The sequence below is a fragment of the Diceros bicornis genome, chromosome 26 (genome assembly GCF_020826845.1).
Source record: "Diceros bicornis minor isolate mBicDic1 chromosome 26, mDicBic1.mat.cur, whole genome shotgun sequence".
Classification (NCBI taxonomy): Eukaryota; Metazoa; Chordata; class Mammalia; order Perissodactyla; family Rhinocerotidae; genus Diceros; species Diceros bicornis.
Window position 1 is genome coordinate 19,970,293 of NC_080765.1, and position 20,131 is coordinate 19,990,423.

At 48.1% G+C, this 20,131-nt stretch overlaps 2 protein-coding genes across 3 annotated transcripts in view; one reads left to right on the forward strand and one right to left on the reverse strand.

Moving 5' to 3' along the window:
- Positions 1 to 550: 550 nt before the first annotated feature.
- On the forward strand, positions 551 to 14,257 carry GUSB (glucuronidase beta). Of its 2 annotated transcripts, XM_058569503.1 has the most exons (12): positions 551 to 775; positions 2,321 to 2,506; positions 2,849 to 3,030; positions 3,169 to 3,311; positions 3,790 to 3,977; positions 4,356 to 4,508; positions 5,027 to 5,205; positions 5,288 to 5,434; positions 7,653 to 7,737; positions 9,456 to 9,632; positions 12,163 to 12,298; positions 13,872 to 14,257. In XM_058569503.1, the coding sequence occupies exons 1-12, from the start codon at positions 566 to 568 to the stop codon at positions 14,039 to 14,041; spliced, it is 1,956 nt and encodes a 651-aa protein (XP_058425486.1). In that variant the 5' UTR covers positions 551 to 565; the 3' UTR covers positions 14,042 to 14,257. The 2 variants fall into 2 exon arrangements, with proteins under 2 accessions (XP_058425486.1, XP_058425487.1); XM_058569504.1 differs by lacking the exons at positions 551 to 775; positions 2,849 to 3,030; positions 3,169 to 3,311 and having other exon boundaries at positions 2,440 to 2,506.
- Positions 14,258 to 18,986: 4,729 nt separating this feature from the next.
- The window catches only part of VKORC1L1 (vitamin K epoxide reductase complex subunit 1 like 1), a 65,896-nt gene continuing 64,751 nt past the window's right edge, over positions 18,987 to 20,131 (reverse strand). The window contains exon 3 of the mRNA XM_058569505.1: positions 18,987 to 19,722. Coding sequence (XP_058425488.1) covers positions 19,496 to 19,722 — 227 coding nt within the window. The 3' untranslated portion in view covers positions 18,987 to 19,495. The remainder of the gene's footprint in view (positions 19,723 to 20,131) is intronic.

The following is a 20,131-nucleotide window of genomic DNA, read 5'->3' on the forward strand; positions in this document are numbered from 1 at the left end:
GGCCCAGGGTCAAGGCTATGGCCAGTCCCCAGGACAGGCGTTCCTGCGGGGCGCACGCCACTAGCGCGGCGGAGGCTTCGCCTGGGCTCAGCGGGTGTCGGGCAGGCATAAGCGAGTGAAAGCGGCTCAGGCCGGCCTCCTCGAAGAAACGCGGGGAACCCGGCCATCCCCGGGGGCCCATTGCGGCCTGCGGCCTTGGACCGGCCGCCCTGGGGAGGCGGGGAGCGAGCACTGACGGCGCGGTCGGGCGGGGATGGCGCGGCGCCGGCGACCTCCGGCCTCCGGGGCTGGGCGGGGGCTCGGGGCCCCCTCCCCCAGAGGCCTACTGCGGGCTCTCCTCGGGCCGGCCACTGCCGCCGCCGCCGCCCTCGGGCGGGCGGGCAGCCAGACAAGCTGGCGCGCGCTCCGGAGCGGAGGTCCTCGCGGATCCCAGGCCGGGCGCTCGCCCTCAACCAAAATGGCGCGGGAGGCCTCGGCCGGGGCACGTGACCTCGGCACCGCCCCGGGCCCGCCCCCGGCGCAGCTCCCTGCCCGGCGGCTGGCGGCGAGCGGCCGCGCGGGAACCATGGCCCCGGGGCCGGCGGGGGCCTGGGCCGTGCTCGGCCCGCTGCTCTGGGGCTGCGCGCTGGCGCTGCAGGGCGGGATGCTGTACCCCCGGGAGAGCCCGTCGCGGGAGCGCAAGGAGCTCGACGGCCTCTGGAGCTTCCGCGCCGACTTCTCCGACAACCGGCGCCAGGGCTTCGAGCAGCAGTGGTACCGCACGCCGCTGCGGGAGGTGCGGGCTCCGTGGGACGGGGCGTGGGGCCTGGGCAGGGAAGCTCCTAGAAGCTAGGTGGTGGGCGTGGGGAGCTACTCCTGTGCCCTCAGAGCTGCCGGCGAGGAGGAGGTTAACGATGAATGGGCTTGGAGGCTGGGGCCGGCCGACCGAGGAGGAAATGCGCGGAGGGCCAGGGCCTGGCGTCTGTGGGGCCGAGGGGAGGGACCCCCGCTGGACCCCCGCGCAGCGCGAGAGGCCAAGCCAGAGCAGTGCCCGAGCGGCCGGGCAGCAGGAGCCGAGGCTTTGACATTTTGGGGCCGGCTCTGCCCTGGCAGGAAGGACCTGAGGTTGCAAGGCTCAGGTGGAGGATGGGGCTTGGCACCCAGCCAGCCAGGGGCCCCACTCCAGGTCTCCCCTCTGACTTGAGTCAGATCGGCTGAGAAGGCCTGGGGCTGGAGCAGGCCTGTGTGCCCATCCGGTACTCGCCTCTCTTAGATCCTCTTTTTTTGATCTTTGCCGCTCAGCCTTAAGCAAGGGAGGAAAAAAGGGGGGTCTGGGTGCCAGGCGTGTGCCCCACTCACAGTTTCCTCAGCAAAGCAGCATCTGTCCCTGCTAGCCTTCCTCCCTGGGGCTGTCATCTGATCATCTTCCTCTTAGACAGAGTCTGGTCTCTGCAGATCCTTTTGGCCTCAAGCTGGGTTGTGGCCCTGGGCTCATGCCTTTCCATGGAGCCTCTGGTTCCGTCTGCCCTGAGAAAGAACTTCTGGCCCCACCCGCCCTCAGACACAAACACACATCCTAGCAGTTGGTCTCTCATCAGCAAGTTGTCTGTCCATTCAACCAATATTTATCGAGTCCCTACTATGTGGCAAAGCTTGTGCCAGACACTGGGGATACAGCTGTGAAGGACAGAGGCAACCCCTGCCTCCTTGGAGGTAACAGGTCATGCCCACAAGATGTCTTCAGGAAGCTCTTCCCCACACTGCTTCTACACTCACTGAGCTATCTGCCCTGCCCCTGCCTTGCCTTCTCCCTGATGGGTTCAAGGGTCTAGAGGTTCAAGGGATTCCCCGCAGGGCTCAGGGTCACCCAGTTCTGCAAGGATGTCCAGAGGCAATATCCTGTGGGCCCTGGCCCCAAAGGTGTTCCCTGACCCCTAAGATGGTCCCCTGCCACTCTCGACACACCCTGACCGGCATTATTTTCTTCGTAGCACTGATCGCCTGACCGCAGAGGCCTTGTTCACAGTTTTATTCCTAGCACCTAGAACAGTGTTGTAGGTGTTCAGTGTACGCTGTCAATTGAAGGAGTGAGTGACTGGTGTGTTCTGTGTGGAGTTATGAGATTTAAATGAGCTCCATAAAAGACATTGGTCAGTTGCTGGCAAAGAATAACAATGGTGGGTGGCCGGGAATCCCAGAGTCTGGGAGAAGTCGTCTTGTCCAGCCTTCTTCCTGCAGACAGGGTTGCTGGGGGACCTGGCCCTTGGGGCAGGGGGTTGCCTGGGCCCTGGTCTTCGATTCCTAGGTGGTCTGGACCTGATCCCGGCCCTTCTTTCCCCAGTCGGGCCCCATCCTGGACATGCCGGTTCCCTCCAGCTTCAATGACGTCGGCCAGGATGGGCGGCTGCGTAGCTTTGTCGGCTGGGTGTGGTATGAACGGGAGGCGACCCTGCCCCAGCGATGGACCCAGGACCTGGGCACAAGAGTGGTGCTGAGGATTGGCAGTGCCCACTACTACGCCATCGTGGTCAGTGCAGCAAGCAGCAGGCAGGGCGAGTGGGCAGGTGTGGCTGCTGAGCACGCACGCAGCTGCCTGGGGGTGCCTGGCTCCCAGCTGTCACCTGACAGCATGCCTCCTGGGGTGGATGGTAGAGCATGCTCATGCCCTATACTGCGGTCTATGCCCTGGGTGGGGGTGGGTTGCCTAATCTGCTCCTTTGGGGCTCCATTCCTCCATTCCTAGGAAGGTGGCAGCTGGCAGGGCCTCAGCCCCCACATACTGCACCTCTATGTGAGGGAGTGCCTGAGATGGCAGGGCCCCCGCCTCATGCTCTGCCTGCTGCCCCTCCCCTTATCTCCTTGTCTGCAGTGGGTGAATGGGGTCCATGTGGCAGAGCATGAGGGGGGCCATCTCCCCTTCGAGGCTGACATCAGCAAGCTGGTCCAGAGTGGGCCCCTGTCCTCCTGCCGCATTACCATCGCCATCAACAACACGCTCACCCCCCACACCCTGCCACCAGGGACCATCCTCTACCAGACGGACACCTCCAAGTGAGCAGCACCTGCTCCCTCCTCTCCCCCTCCCCACCCTGCCCAGTGGTCTTCCCACTAGGGGCAGGTCGCCTTAACAGAGTTGAGGTTGAAGGCCCCAGAGCAAGGCCCCAGTTTTCCACTGTCCTTCCGCCCTAGGTACCCCAAGGGTTACTTTGTCCAGAACACACACTTTGACTTCTTCAACTACGCGGGACTGCATCGGCCCGTGCTCCTCTACACCACGCCCACCACCTACATTGACGACATCACTGTCACCACCGATGTGGACCAAGACACTGGTGAGGGCTCCTGGCAGGATCCGCCTCGGCCAGGCCCAAAGTGACTCTGTTCCCTGTTTGGAAAGATCCCCCAGGAGAAAGGCTCTCCCAGCATCTCTTAATCCTCACACGTTCCCATCCCACCTACGAAGCTAAAATCCAGCCTGTCCGAGCTGGCAAAGGCTTCAGAAATACCCATGTGGTCTAACCTCATTTTTTGAGGAAATAAGGCCCAGTGAGAAGTGGGGCTTGCTTAAAATCACATGGTTCAGGATGAATAGCTCAGGATTCATGGGAATCCCATGTCCCGTCCCCGTTGTACCACCCTCATTTAATCTCTCCTCCCTGCAGATTGAGCTCAAGAAATAAATGGTTGTTGGTGGAGTCTCAGGGCCTAAGCGGACTCCTCAGAGTGGTGGCTGCAGCGTGCTCTCCTCTGTACAACCCAGGTTGCTTCCCTTCCTCCTCTCTCTTGTCTGATCTCTCTTGTCTCTTGCAGGGCTGGTGAGTTACCAGATTTTCGTCCAGGGCAGTGAACACTTTCAGCTGGAAGTGCGTCTTCTGGATGAGGAAGGCAAAGTCGTGGCTCAGGGGACAGGGGGCCGGGGCCAGCTGCAGGTGCCCGGTGCCCACCTCTGGTGGCCGTACCTGATGCATGAGCACCCTGCCTACCTGTACTCGTTGGAGGTAATGGTGGTGAGGACTGGGGCTATGGGAGGCATTTTGCCCCCATCCAGCAGCCCTGCCTGGCTTCAGCAGGGGTGCAGGACAGGTGGACAGGCAGGCATGGTCCTCTGAGCTTCCTAGTCAATTGGATTGACATGTTCCCAGCCCGATTTTTTCAACCCTTGATAGGGAGGTCCAGTGTTGAAGAGCAGGCCCCAGGGGCGGAGTGGGCAAAGCTTTCTTCTTGCTAATGGTGGAAGCCTGTAATTTCTGCGTCTCTCTGCTTACAGTCCCACAGGCAGGCCGCTGTGGTTTATGAGGGGCCTTCCTGCTGAAGGGCGGGCTGCATGGGGCTCAGGCCATCAAGGAGGCCTCACACCCAGTGCTTGGCTTTCATAGGTGAGTCTGACTGCACAGACAGCAGCTGGGCCTGTGTCTGACTTCTACACTCTCCCCGTGGGGATTCGCACGGTGGCTGTCACAGAGAAGCAGTTCCTCATCAACGGGAAGCCTTTTTATTTCCATGGGGTCAACAAGCATGAGGATGCCGACGTGAGTTGAGACTCCTGGGTCCCTGTGGGGGCCGTTTCTCATCTTTGCCTTCCCCATTCTCCCTGAAGTGGTTGGGGGCAGCTCAAGGCAGTTGAGCAAACTGCTCAAAACCACTGTCTGGGGGCCAGCCTGGTGGCGCAGCGGTTAAGCGTGTATGCTCCGCTTCGGCGGCCCGGGGTTCGCAGGTTTGGATCCCGGGTGCGCACTGAGGAACCTCTTGTCAAGCGGTGCTGTGGCGGCGTCCCATATAAAGTAGAAGAAGAGGGGCATGGATGTTAGCCCAGCGCCAGTCTTCCTCAGCAAAAAACAAAAAAAAAGCGAGGAGGCTTGGCATCGCGTGTTAGCTCACGGCTGATCTTCCTCACACACACACACAAAAAAAGCCACTGCCTCATGGGGCGTGTGCTTGGGCTGGATAGAGGGCGAATGGGGTTATTCCTGAGGGTCCAGCTCTAGAAGGAAGTGCATCTTGGACAGGGACAGAGGACATGGGGTCACTCTCCTCTGCTGTCCCCTAGATCCGAGGGAAGGGCTTTGACTGGGCACTGCTGGTGAAGGACTTCAACCTGCTTCGCTGGCTTGGTGCCAACTCCCTCCGCACCAGCCACTACCCCTACGCGGAGGAGATGATGCAGCTCTGCGACCGCTACGGGATCGTGGTCATTGACGAGAGCCCGGGCGTGGGCATCGTGCTAGTGTGAGTGCCCACCTCCCACGCTGCTGAGCCTGCGCAGCTTGCGCGGCAATGACCCGCCCCCTTTCCCCCACCCGCCCCACAGGCAGAGCTACAGCAACGTGTCTCTGCAGCACCACCTGGTGGTGATGGAGGAGCTGGTGCGCAGGGACAAGAATCACCCAGCGGTTGTGATGTGGTCTGTGGCCAATGAGCCCGCTTCCGTCCTGAAACCTGCCGCTTACTACTTCAAGTGAGTGCCCCCGCCTGCCCCGGCTGGGCCGGGCATGAGACCTCAGCCCTTTGGCCTGGGCAGCCTTGGCTTGGCAGCCCTGGGAGAGCTGAGGTTGGCCCTGGTGTGGGCATGTGCTGTGAGAGAGTCAGCATCCGCCCCCGGCCCAGACTGACCATATACTTGGTCAGTTCAGGGGACCAAACACCTACCCACCCAAATTGTGATTTCAACCCAGTGAGGCCCAGTGTCCCCTTTTCACACCTGAAATGAAATCCGCAGTTAATCTAACCTACTTATACACGTAACTTCAAATTAAAAAAACAAAAATAGTAGCATGGCCTAACTGTGATATAAGGGAGAGTTGTTTATAAAATAATACATGAATCATGGGCCTGACTCCCCAGAAGAGCCAGTGAAGGGGTCAGTTGCTTGCACCTCCATGTGGAATCCCCTGGACGCACAGCTACAGAAGCTGATGGCAGGGCTGCCTTGATGGTGACTCTGACACCATAGGCGGCATTTCCTTCCAGGCTGCACATTTCTAAAATAGTAAAGTTCCAAACAAAACCAAATATAATCTTCCCTCACTTTTTATGGTGTCTCCATTCCTGGGAAATTTAGTGTGTGTTAAAAACTCCAAAAAACTTTGTGATGCTTTGGTTTCGTCTGTAAAGGAGTTAGGCTTTATAAAACCAGCTTCTCTAGGCACATAATTATAAACAGGTTTTTAATGACATGCATATTCCAACTATTCTAAAGTTACATTGTTGACAGGACCAGGCCATCTAAAGTTCATGGTCCCCTTCACTAAATGCGGATAGCTCCTCCCTTCCTGCTCCCCCCCATTGCAATGGACAGAAACACCACTTGGGGGCAGTCTTCCCACAACGGGAGGGTTCACTCTGAGAGAGGCTGGCCACCCGGGTGTTCTGTGTTTCCTCCTCCTACAGTTGTGCAGTTGTGGCTTAGCCTGCAGAGGGGAGTTATTTCACTTGCTGCAGAGGCTGCAGAGGCCGCTGAAACACTCCCGAGGCAGGCACTGCATCCAGTTTCATGGAGTGCTTTGAGCTGAGCCCCGTCTGTAGAGGACGGAAGGCTCTGGGGAGTGGACCCACCTGGGCAAAGGACAGCTCTGAACACATGGCCCGGAGTGTGTGGGGCACAGGGTGTGTTGAGCCGAGGCTAGGACAGAATTTTTGGTGTGAGGGTGAAAGGAGTGTATAGAGGCTCCCAGGACCAAGGTTCCAGATGGGCTTTTTGGGGAGGTGGAGAGAGGGAGATGCATGATTTTTGGAGCAGCAGGGATGGGGGCAGGGTATGGAGAGAACTGCCCAGGCCGAGGAGCTCAGCTTGGCTGTGAGGCTTCCCATTTGACAAACAGGCTGTTGCCGAGTGTGGGTTTGGGACTTGCGGGCAAGGGGCACTGTTTAGGCCTGTAGAAACTGCAGCCTTGAAATGAGAAGAGCAATGATGGGGAGAGGGTGTAAAGAAAAGAAAACTAGCTGTGAGGAAAGAGAAGAGAAAAGTAGGCTTAAACAGTGCATGAGGGTGACCTGCATGGTGGGGGCCTCTGACAGGTCCCTGGGCCGAGCCTGACCGTGGACTCGTCCCTCTTCTTGCTATCCCTCCTTGGTTAAGGCGATTCAGCATAAATGCCATTTCTTCAGAGGGGCTGTCGCTGGCTCTCCAATCTCGATTATGTGCCCTGTTGTTGTCTCATAGAACACTAATTCCTGCTACCACCTGTAATTCAACTTGTAACAGTGAATCTGTTATCTGTGCCAGTGTCTCTACGCTTACTGCTCCATGACGCTCTGAGTGCCCAGCACACAGCTGCCTCCTCGCACACACTCCCTAGTGATTTGTTAAATTAGTATCCATCCTAATCCGCACTCCATCCATGCCTATTTTCAATAGCTTTTTCAAAGATTCAGAACCTAGTTGATGGCAGCGCCCAGCCCAAGGACCTCAGCTCTGCATGCCTGCTTGTCCCCGCAAGGATGGCCTCTACTGTGCGGGGTAGGGTTTAGGGAGGGAGAAAGAATGATGTCAGGGAATGTGATCTAAGACCAGAGGAACATGTTTGCTTACCCAAAATACACTCCAGGGTAGGGAGGAGAGCGGTGGTTTTGTTTTTTTGTTTTGGCTGGGGAAGATGGGAGGGAGAGGATGGGCGATGGGTGTCTGAGAGCCCTTCCTAGACTGACGGAGCCCGTCTTCTGCCCTCTGTGGACAGGACGCTGATTGCCCACACCAAAGACTTGGACCCCTCCCGGCCCGTGACCTTTGTGACCAACTCTAACTATGAAGCAGACCTGGGGGTGAGCCTGGGGGTCTCCACACCTCTCCTCCTCTCCTCTGCCTCTACTCTAGTCCTGCCCTGATGCTTGCTCGAGTGAACTGCAGGGAAGAACCACGAGAGCCAGTCCAGCCATTTTCATAGATGGTCTTTAGATTCAAGATAACTACCTGCTTTTTTTGCCAGGCAGTGTGGCTCCTAAATCCAAGGAGGCTGGGCACAGGGAGATTTAATCCATTCTCAGTTCAGACTCAATGTTTTATGCACCTCAGTTTAATTTTATGTGCCTCAGTTTAATAGGCTCATAAAATGGTAAAGGTTTAAGGGAGCTTAATGTCGTCATTGTCCAGTGTTTCTCACGCCTGGCTGATCATCAGAACCACTAAGGGAAGCTTTTTGAAAGTGCAGATCTCAATTCTGAGACTCTGACTTAGTAAGTCCAGGGTGGGAATCTGACTTTTTAAAGAGCTCCTCAGTGGTTCCAGTTATCAACCAGCTTTGGGAACCACTGAGTAGATCCAGCTCCTTGGATGGAGAATGGAAGGGACAGGCTCACAGAGCCGCTGGACCACACGGCCTCCCTTGCCATCCCTGGGCACAGCAGCCCCTCAGAAACTGTACTCATTTGCACTGAAGCTGTAAAACATGGAAGCGAGAAAATGCTTCCTCACTAGAGAACTGAAGGCCAGTACTTAAGAGGAAAGTGCTACAGAAAGAGAAATCATCTAAAGAAAGAATGAATGAGAAGACACTATATAGAAATCTAAATTGTGAACACTGTCATTTTAACATGAATGGGAAAGGATTGCAGCCTTGGTGTTCCTTCGCCATCTCTCGAGAACACCGCTTCAAAGAAGCGTAAAGACTGTGGTAACACACCAGCGTCCATAGGCACGGGCAGCCCTGGACCTTCTGGAGCTGAGTGGCAGCTCTTCCTGCTCTAGTCTTTAGTGTGGGCGGGAAGCCTGTGCCTGGCCTGCTCAGAAGGTTGCCAGACTCATCTGGTGGGATGTGTGATCTGTGTCCCTGTGTCCACCCAAAGGCCCTCCCGCAATGTTCTCCTCCTCCTGCGTCTCTCCACCACAGTCTGGAAAGGGGCTGCAGTTGCTTGGGAAGACAGACCACCTCAGTCCCAGTGCAGGCTTTGGAGATGTGCATGGGTTCAGGTGACATTAGAGACGGGACAGTTGGGCTCTCTGGGCTTTGCTCCTCAGTCCTGAGCACCTCATTGTTTAGGCACGAGACAGTGACGCCCCATCATTTCGGCCGCCTCCTACGAGGGAATTTCCCAGCCACTTTCCGGCACTAGCTCACAAATGGCATAGTGAATCAAGATTCTTCATGTGGAGAAAAACTGCATCTGTCCCTCAGTTGGGAACATTTCTCCAGGGCCAGATGAGGGAAGACCAGGGACAGGAGTACCACCTAGGGAGGAACAGAATCCAATGGCATGTGCCCTGGGCTTCCACTGAGGCCAGCTTGTCGGGCGCCTGCTCTGCCTCTCATGGCCCTCAACAGAGCCCAGCTCACCAGAGCAGCCAGGTCAGCAGCGTCAGCCCAGAGATACAGACTTGCTCCATTCTGGTCACTGCCTGACTATATTTCCTACATGTGTGAGCATCTAAATTTCTGCATCCCCTTCTTACCTTCTCTGCCAGAAGAGCCCCCCCCGAGTATGAGATCCTAACACTATTATACGGTCTTCCGGTTTGTGAACAAGTTTTAATGCCGTTGTCCTAGGCGCCATATGTGGATGTCATCTGTGTGAATAGTTACTACTCCTGGTATCATGACTACGGGCACATGGAAGTGATTCAGCTGCAGCTGGCGACCCAGTTTGAGATGTGGTATAGGACCTATCAGAAGCCGATTATTCAGAGCGAGTATGGAGCAGAAACGATTGCAGGGTTTCACCAGGTAAGTAGTGTAATTTTAATTAATTAAATTAAATTAAATTCTGTTTAATTTTTCACTCTCTTGGACGGTGATGTCACTCATTGCTCCAAGTTGTAAATGTGCCTCCTCCTCTGTCCCTCACATCTCCCTGCAGTTCTTCAGACTCACCTCGGCCTGCCTCTCTGCACTCACAGCAGCCCGGACTCAGGCCTCTGCCTCACTTGGTCCTCAGAGGCAGCCCCTCATTGGCTTTGTTTCCAGACAGCCTCCTACTGGCGGCCCAAGTCGTCTTTCTAACAAGTCCCGTCATTGGCTTCCCTGGGCCCACAGGACGAAGCTCTGATCCCTGGTCAGGACAGTCATTGTCCTTTGCTCTCTGCCCTCTCCCAGGTCTTCTTCCTCCTGTGCCTCCACTCCTGGACACTGGAATCTCCATGTTAGCACCACAGTTGCCAACTAATGGATTCTTATTCAGTGTTCAAGTCTCAGCTTAGGTGTGCCCTCTTTGGTGAGGTTTACCCCACCTGCTGCAGGCAGAGGAAACTGTTCCCTCTACTCGGTCTCCGTCTCAGCATTTCTCACTGTGTGCTGTCATTACGGCCACGTGTCGCTTAATGATGGGGGTACGTTCTGAGAAATGCGTCATTCAGTGATTTTGTCACCGTGCAAACATCATAGAGTGCACTTACACAAACCTAGGTGGTTAGCCTACTACACATCTAGGCAATATGGTACTCATCTATGGGACCACCATTGTATATGTGGTCCATTATCGACTGAAATGTGGTTATGCAGCACGTGGTTGTATTTCTTTGGCTCTCTCCTTGACCAGGCTGTGGGCTCCAGGGGGGAGATCCTTTATCATTGCTTCCCAAGCACGCAGCAGTGTCTGGCACACAGCAGGTACCAAATAATATCTGTTGAGGGAATGAGTGAAATCTTGGAGCAAGGTTTAACCACCCATTATTTTGTCCATTTCCTCACCAAAGATGTGCTGCTTTGTCTTGTGGGAATTTTTTTTCACACCATCCCCTTAGCGCCACCCCAGCCACCTCACACTTTTCTGTCACAACTATTGGGATTCCTTGTTGACACACATTTCTTAATTTGCTTATCCTTGGTCCATTGAACAGCTGTCCACAATGGATATATTATTCTGTTTACACCCTTAAATTCATATTGCTTACACAGAATGCCACTTCTACAAACTGGTCAAGTAGGTGGAAATATCTTATGAAGACAAAGTATGTGCACATTTGTTCTGCCTCTTTGGAAAGTTGAGCAGTTTTGAATTTTTAACTCTGAAAGAGTCTAGGTCAGGGTTGTCCGATAGAGCCTTTTGCAGTGATGGAAATGTTCTATATCTGCACCGTCCAAAAGGGTGGCCACTACACACCTGGCTATCGAGGACTTGAAATGTGACTAGTGTCACCAAGTTGATTTAGTTTAATTTAGTTTTAGATTTAAATAGCCACATGTGGCTAGTGTTAGACAATGCAGAGTCATTTCCATTAAAACAAAGTGAGAAAATCTACATGTTGCCTTGTCCTCACATTCAATTTGGGATTGTACAGTCATATTTTCAGTGTACCCTGTAGAGCATTATAACCCTTTTTGGAAAGGAAAGCCCAAGCCAACAGGGGTTTGTTCTCTCATAAAATGACTGAAATGCTGCATCCTTGAGCATCTAAGACTTGAGCCCCCACAAAATTCCCATGAGATGAAAACTCAGACTTGATGATCCAGGAACATCTAAAACATCATTCTATCTTAGTACACGACACATGGGAGCTCTTCACCAAATAGCGAGTGAGTCCATAGATGGGGCCTGCTTTTGTCGTGGATGGCCTTCTCCTCACCTGGCAGGTCTCAGCTTACATATTTCCTCAGGGAGCTTTCTGTGACCCTTGTCTCAGTCGGCTCCCCCTGTTCAACATCCCCCCAGCTCCTGCTTTGCATGCTCCCTGTTCACCCTCATCACACCTCTACCTTCTCTTTCTTGCTAGATTGTAAAGCCCGTGAGGGCAGGGACACGTATCTTGCTTGTTTATCACTTTATCTCCAATGCCTGCCATATAAGCAGATTCTAAATAATTATTTGTTGAATGGATGAATGTGCTGAACCACAGCTACTTACCCAGAACAGATGCAGACGAATCTGAGGGGAGTTAATCTGAGTCACGCTAGTTCTCAAATTATGGACCTGCAGCTGCTTAAAACTTGAGTCTTAAATTTACTATTCTAAGACACATTTTTACTTCCGGTGGAGTTCAGCTTTAAGACTGCACTGGTCAACAGAGATGGAAACGTAAGATAAAGCAAATACCAAATTCTGTTTATAAATAAAGCAGTTACTAATTAAGATTTTTGAAAAAATCTTTTTTTACATCATACCCTAGCTGTGTCTCTGCACCAGCACCAGCGAGTCCTGCAGTCACTGCAGCCGACTGTGAGGACAGATATTTTGGTCATCATGTGGATATTTATTTTTATCTAATATTTACAATTCTACCAGTTCTGATTCTTAAATTCTGTTTGCCTTGAATTCTAGGATCCACCTCTGATGTTCAGTGAAGAGTATCAGAAAGGTCTGTTAGAACAGTATCATTTGGTTCTGGATCAAAAACGCAAAGAATATGTGGTTGGAGAGCTCATCTGGAATTTTGCTGATTTTATGACTGACCAGTGTAAGTGACAGTTTGGTTTATGGAACGTATCATTTCAGTTCAGGACATTTTGTTGTAAGAACACTGGACACAAGAGGGAGAAAGCTAAGCTAATCCATGTAGGCTACATAGAGAATTTCCTAGGAAAAGTAAGTTGTGTTTAGCAAACAGCAATCACTTGCCTGCTTCTCAAATCATTTTATGGTAAAAAAGTAAAAGGGAGAGCCTAACTTGCCTTTGTCTGTTCCACAGCAGCATAAGGAAAAAGTGGACCTCATATTGGATTTACTTGTGGGATACACTCTTTATTTCAGAGTAGGGTACAAAGCCCAAGAAACTTAAGATATTTCAGTCTGTTTTATATTATTCACTTGTAAAAGGCAGGTTCATCAAATACAGGTAAGTTTCAAAGCGTTTTGAATGTGGGAGTGTATAAAAGTCTTCAAAGAGAATACGATCTGTACTCTTTCTCCAGGGAGATAGATGAGGGCTACTTCAGTTAAGTTCCAGATGAGTGTTCCCCATTTCTTTCTTCACTTATAGGTTACTGGTCTCTTGATATACCGTGAACTTAGGATAGCAATTTGGGGAGGCGGGGAAGGATTTGGTAGTGGTGGGAATTACATTACTTATGGGAAAAGGCAGGCCTTTGCAAGGTTAAAGTTTAATTAAAAATTTAGAATGGAAAGAGGTAAAGAGAAAAAAGAATAAGAACATGAGCCTCTACTCTGCTTGGCAAATGAGATTAATGGCTTCTGGAAATATCCTGGATGGCAATCTAGTTTTGTGAACACCAGCTTTAGGTACACCAGCTTTGTGTAGTAAATTAGCCGTGTGACCTTGGGCAAGTTACCTAACCTTGTCATAAGCCTGTGAAGTGGGGATAATGCTTACCACCTTGCAGGTTGATGGAGGGATTCCATTTGATGAAGTGCTTGGCACAATGCCTGGCATTTGCTTATCATGGAAGAAATTATTGTTTTGAACTTCTCAGTGGGAAAGACCTACTTTCCATTTAACAAGCTGTGGTTTCACTAGGGGTTGGAGAGTGTTCTGAGAGTGCAGCTCTGATGACTGTTGCCAGTTTTGCTCCCTTCCCAGCTTCAGCTCTGGCAGACCAAACACCAGCGGTGGGGACCCAGCAGAAGTCTGCCCGGGGGGACTTGGAAATCTTCTAGTAGGTCCCACCCAGGCACCTTTGACTTGTCAGCACTCTAGCTGCCACCAGGAGAATTGTCTCTTCAGAAAGGCCCAAGCCTTTCCAAGGGTAACTTTCAGTCCCACTCCAGTTGCAAGGCAGCTGCTACCCATAATGTTTTAAACTTTATTTTGCAGGTAAAAGATAAACAATTTTGATTTTTTTTTTCTCCTAACAAACAGACGAAAAATTAACACACCAGAGAGCTGAGGTGTTTTGGGGGAGCGGTAGTATTTAAACCTTAACCCATTAAGTGGCCACTTCAGATACCATTTCAGACAAAGCAACCCTAAACTATAAGAGGACATTTCTATTTAGTGCTGCCCAGCTTGGCTCCAGGTGGTTCCGACTTGGCCCATCAGAAGTCATCTGAAATACCTTTTGCCTTGTTTCTAGCACCGCAGAGAGCAATGGGGAATAAGAAGGGGATCTTCACTCGTCAGAGACAACCAAAAGGTGCAGCGTTCCTTCTGCGAGAGAGATACTGGAAACTTGCCAATGAAACCATGTACCACCGGTCAGCTGTGAAGTCACAGTGTGTGGCAAATAGCCCGTTTACTGTTTAAACAAGAACTACCTCTCTACTGAAACCAGCTCTGTCAGCCCCCTCCTCCCCAAGTAAGGGGTGACTGCCACAGCAAACAGAGCAGTGCTTCCTGGACTGTGCATGGCAGACTGGAAAGTTTCTGGTCTGGATTTTGTAGTAATCTGCTAAAAGGAAACATAAGAAGTGAAAATAAAGGCTTTTGTAGTATGGGAATAAAGAGTTTGCTTAAAAGTGACCATCCGTAAATCTGTATTGCTGAAAAGCATCTGAAATTATTATGTGTCAGGCTGTTTTCATAGTGGTAACTGTGTATGGCTTCTTGAGAAACCTCTGCTTCAGCACTCACACCACATTCAAAGATGCTGGGTACAGACTGTGTGCTTCCACAGGAACAGCCCCGCAGCCTTAGGGCCACCCGTACTTGTGTACTGAACCAGGCCAGCCTGGACTGAGTGAGTGAGAGTAAGACAACGGCTGTGCAACTCCACAGATGAGCTCAAGTCCCAGCAAATTTACAGGAAGTGATATCATGCTGGAATAAGGAACAAGGTCCATGTACCAGTTCCCACATAGTTCAGCTGACAAATAGGCATAAGAAAGGTAAGAAAGAGTTGAAGAATGTCTGAACCTGAGGGGAGCTCAGAGGTTACCAGTTTTCCCAGGACGTTGTTCCAACCTCAGCATAGTCTAGTCTTGACAGAAATGGACAGATGGGCATAAAAGCCCACTGGCCCCTTCACAACTGACTCCACTGAATGTAACAACACCTCTTTAAACAGGCTGAGCCTGCAGACAAATACTCCGGGCCTTTGTACCTCCGGGTGACCCCACCTGCCCCGCTCCCAGAGGGTGAGTCTTCCCTCCTCTTCTTCCACAGGCTCCATTAAGGCAGGTAAGGTACATTATTCCTAAGATTTCAGTAGTCATCAGTCCTGGTTTAAATCTGAATGCTTTGGAAAAATACTCCTTTTGGTGTCCAATCAAATGGAAGACCATAAACCAATACAGTTAATACAGAACTTGATTCACTTCACTTGTGGTTGATTCCATGTCTCAACACACACCCTTTTTTAGCCTTCTGTTCCAAGCTCCATGAAAGAAACAGTAAAGATAATTTAACCTCATTTTAGTGGCCATCTACACCATTTTTAAGAAATGAGAGTGTAGTCAGTTCAAATAATAAGTTAGGAATTCTAGGAGTGACGTATTTCTTTTGTTACCATTGACCTTTTCTTAAGTTCCTTGACGGAATCAAGTTTCACATTACAGTTTATTGTCAAGGAGTAATATATAAAACTCTTTAGTTGACATTGAAAAAAATTAAGCATAACAGACACACTTAAATGTTTTACAAGTTAGGGGTAAGGTCGATTTCTTAAGTCCTAAGGATCTAGCACAGAACACATTTATTCAATAAAATATGGCTAAACTGTATTTCAAATAGATTCATCTCTTGCAGATGTTACTTTTGGAGAAGACTAAAGAGTGGAGTATTCAAGGTGAGCGAAAGCGGTGGAAAGACAGCTGTTTCATACATTGTGTGCTCACATAACTTAGCAGTAACACCTTTTTCATTAATTTTTGACAACCACATACATCATAGACCCACAGGAATTCCAAGAACTAGAATCTCTAAGAACTCTGCTTGTGTCTTCTATAAGTTACATATAATTTAAGACAAAAAGAATCAACTCAGTACACCTGTAGAAATGAGGTTACAGTATCAACTTCAAGAATAGTTTATAAGACGACTGAATTCATTTCAGCTTGTTTTCTGAAATATAATACTGCAGTATAAGAATGATGGCAGCACAACTTCCACAGGTAACTTCTACATTTATTTTATACCAAAAAAGTTATGTGCAACAAATAAACATTCTTACATATTTACATTTGTTTTTACCAGTTAGCAAAACTGTGTCCTAAATCTCTCATAAAGAATATTTCTATCTATATTAAAGGGGAAATCTGCCCAGTGAACTCCATTTTAAATGAATGTTTACTTTGGAGCTTAAAGCACTAGTAATAAATATTTTTGATGGAACATACTATACAGATCATACACCTAATACTTAGGCCATGCTTAATACAGTTTCATAACAAAACATTTCACTTTTTCTGGGCTAATTTGTCGAAAAAATGTTTAACCAACTAGCCTGGACTCCCACCCTCTCCCCCTTTTGTTTTATTGAAGGGTAGTTCTCACAAATTAGGAATTATAAGTGCTGCCTAAAATCTCTGAATAGAAATGTTTCACCAATGCTTGCGTGTTGGGGGAAAACACATGAGGACAAAGGTTGCATATTAGATATTCCTTTCCATATAGGTTGCCAAAAGTGATAGTGGGTTTCTTGTTGGCATTTATCTAATACTGATTTTCAAGACAAGATCATTATTCACTGGTGTCAAGCAGTGGTACCAATCTAAGTTATGAAGTAACTGCTGAAGATAACTTTGCACTTTTGCTGATAGTCTTAAAAATAAATATAAACGAAATACAAGCAAACTAAAGCCAACAAACAGTTTTAATTTCACTGTAATCTTGATCCTATATCCTACCTAGTAGGTCCAAAGATCTCTTGTACCAAATCACAGATCTTTGTCTCTTTGTATGAAAATAGTCAATGCTTTCAACATCTTGAATGGATTTAAGGAGAGGCTACATATACCAAGTAAAAGTAGTTCCTGGCACACAGCTAGTTAAACCTGAGTTATTTCACCAGAGGTTTACCCTAACTGACAGCAACTAGCTGCAAGGAAAAACCAAATGAAGTCCTCCAACCCATCTAGATTCCCCAGAATTTATCATCAAACCACAACTTCTCTTATTTCTTCAAATGATATGACTATCAAGTAAATAAGAGGCTTTGTCACAAATCATTTCAAAAACCAAGCAGCATGGAATTACTGCCAAAAGCAGAAATTCAATTTTTTCCCTAATCTGTTCTTCAACATTGGTGGCTAATAATGTCACAATGTTTAAATATTCAGTCTAAAATAGTCATAACAATCCTCAAATTTTATAACACGGTGTCCGTCCCCCCGCCTCCCGGGGTAGAATAGAGGATGTAGATGGGAGCCTAAATTCTCCCAGGGCAAAGATACCAAATAACACCCACCGGGGTTCTGTTGCTTACTGAGATACGGTATGACAATGCTGTTATTTCAGGCAGCACATGCTCATCACTCAGTGAGAAAAAGGATATTAATTCTACTGGGGTCATAGGAATGTGGCAAAAATTTTTGTACAACTGGAAACAGTGGTGTTTTCCCCAAGGCTTAGGAAAGCAAAGGAAAAACTTGAAGGGTCTGGCTGAACATTTTTACATTTTCTCATGTACGAGTTGAAGACATTTGCAAGAAAGCAACATCAAGACAAGCTTTAACTATACTCTGCTGATTGATACAAAATATGATGAAAGACCATTTTAAATTGGGACACGAGGAACTCGTTTAGCATAACCAGTGTTATATATACCAAAGAGGTCTTAACTGTTAAGCCATTTCCACTCTAGCTTAGACAAAAGAACCAGTAAACTACTCGGTAGAAGTGAAAGCACTGCGACAAGATGCTCTCACTGCACAGTGCTTCAACACTAGGACCCCATCTCCATAAACACCAGGCGCCCAATCAACGCTTTCTCGAGTTCCTGTAACTTTAGAAACGAGAACAATACATATAATAAAACAGGCATTGAAATATTCACATTCTTGGGAAAACATAAGCTTTGTTGAAATTGAATTAAGCTATCTTTTACAAAACTGGTTAAAACTGGTTAAGAGTTCATTACAATTCAAATTTTATACCTGCCTTGGGCCAGAAGAATACATTGCATCAATTATGACAGTTAGTTGGAAACTGAACAGTTGCTGACTGTACACATTATGGTTTACAGAGCAGAGCCTGGCCCCTCCCTTCAAAAAGAAGGCAAATAAAGCACTCAAAAGTTACCAGTCTGACTATTTTTAATGTAATGATTAATCCAATTGGAAGCAAAAACATTGCTGCTATTTCTCAATCTAAGGAATAAAATGATCATACAGAACCTTTCTAATAGAATGCAAGTTTTCTACTTCATGGTAAGAAAGGAAGGAAGGACACTTCTGCCCAAGTTCAACACACAAAATATTTGGTTTGAGATTTAAGACAGAAGGCACTTTTAACATTCTGATATAAGAGGCTGACCAGAGAAACATATTGTCACAATTTCATTTTGGTTTATTCAAATCACTTTTAAAAATTCTGCATTTGTGCAGCTATTAGAGGAGTGACACCATTACTGTATTTCACTTTCAGATATTTCTACCTGTAGTACTCCTCTTGATGAAGCAAACTGAGCAGTGTGTCAGCCCTCAAGTTTACAAATCCAATATTTGACTCTAAAACAATTAAACTAGACATCCAATTAGTTAGTGGAGAAAGAAACAGGGAAAACACTACGGAGCTACCCAAGAGCAATCCTACTCTGAAGTGACTGAGTGTACACTGGTTATTTCAAAGTCATAATACTGTTTGGTTGACTGGCACCAATGTTAAGGAAAAATATCTGCATGAAAATTCAACTGCTGTACGAGACATTACCTAAAAATACCATATTAATATTTCCAGCTTTTCTCCAAAGAAATCTACCCTTTTCCCCATCTTTAGTGTCCTGAAGTCTTTGGACTTGAAGGTCTGGTCACATGACTCATTCTGTAAGGTTACAATTGATCCAGTTTTATGACTAGACACAAGTTTGACTTGAATGTCCAAACTTAGTTTCTTCCTTTCAGAGGAAGGAGATGAAAGGGAACTACCACCCTGTTACTTTTGCCGTCAATGCTGGACCTACAGCTGTCAGCACTTTTCACAAGATGCTCTGTGTGGACTTACTATAGTCACTATTTCTTTAGTCAATGTTGAGCTGACAATTCTTCATTGCTACACTTCAACTAATCTGTACAGTAAGTTCTGCAGGGATGGATCCAATATTTCTACCTTTATTTACAAATATCACATAAATGGATTCTAGTTGAATCTACATGTTTAAATCCATCAGCTAAAAACATATTACATATTGTAAACATGGCAATATTTAATACAGTATCTATTCTAAAATATTTTCATGTCATGATCACATTTGTTATACCTGAAATTGAATTTATACACATTAGAGAATTACTAGCAATGGTTGCTCACTTTACAGTTGAGGGAAGGGGGCTAGGGCTTCATTTTATTATTTCAGAAATATCTTCAAAGTACAGTTACAGCTTGTCTTTAATTGGCTTGGCATATCCTTTTTTTTGTATCCATATTTAAAATGAAGATTGACACAAGAAATAGCTAGGGCCTCTTCTAATTTACAGGATTTTTAAAAATCAGTTTAAGATTCTTAGGGAAAGTGTCTGTTGTGAAGAATAAAAAAAAACTGCTGCAAAATAAACTTAATGGAAAAAGGGACTTGAAACTGTCAGTTAAGAGTTCGTCAGCTTGTCAGTCCTGCTTGGGCTGCAGTTGCCGTTTCCAGGCCTCATTCAAGTACACTAGTCGTTTGTAGTTGACGATAAGAAGAATGAAGTTCAGCACATATGTGATGACGAAGATGATGCAAAACTCCTTCAGCACAAAGTACAGAATGTAGGCCAGGTACAAAGACCCGACGACAGACACGATGGAGGACGTCATGAGGATTAAAGCTGCGACTGCACTGGCCGTCATGCCTGCAAGAGAAAGAGACGCTTGGCTCAATCGGACCTTGACATGGAGAGAGTTTCTGAGTTAAAAGATAACCTTTTGTGATTTGCTGCAGTGTTGGAATATTGATCTTAATACAAAACACTATGAAATCTGAGAACAAAAACTACTGGTCTGTTTTGTTAAGATTATGCATGTTGACTTTGCACATAGGATACCAGTTTTATAGCTGCAATGTTTTTGACTTGTCAATATTCTAGATGAAATATTACTTATTTCATAAACTAGCCTTAGTTAGGGCCCGCAGGGAAAATATGCAATCTTGCAATCACATTGTGCAAAGAAGGTGATTTGTAAAATTGACAGCCCCACCTCTCCTAATGAATAAAGGAACGTGAGGACCACAACCTTCTCTTCCAAGAAGGACACATTTGG

Bases quoted from the DNA above. Each gene is read 5' to 3' on its own strand.
- GUSB (XM_058569503.1), top strand. From the start codon at position 566: ATGGCCCCGGGGCCGGCGGGGGCCTGGGCCGTGCTCGGCCCGCTGCTC. The intron at 3,031-3,168 runs GTGAGCAGCACC...CTTCCGCCCTAG, and splicing joins TACCAGACGGACACCTCCAA to GTACCCCAAGGGTTACTTTG. The intron at 9,633-12,162 runs GTAAGTAGTGTA...CTTGAATTCTAG, and splicing joins CGATTGCAGGGTTTCACCAG to GATCCACCTCTGATGTTCAG.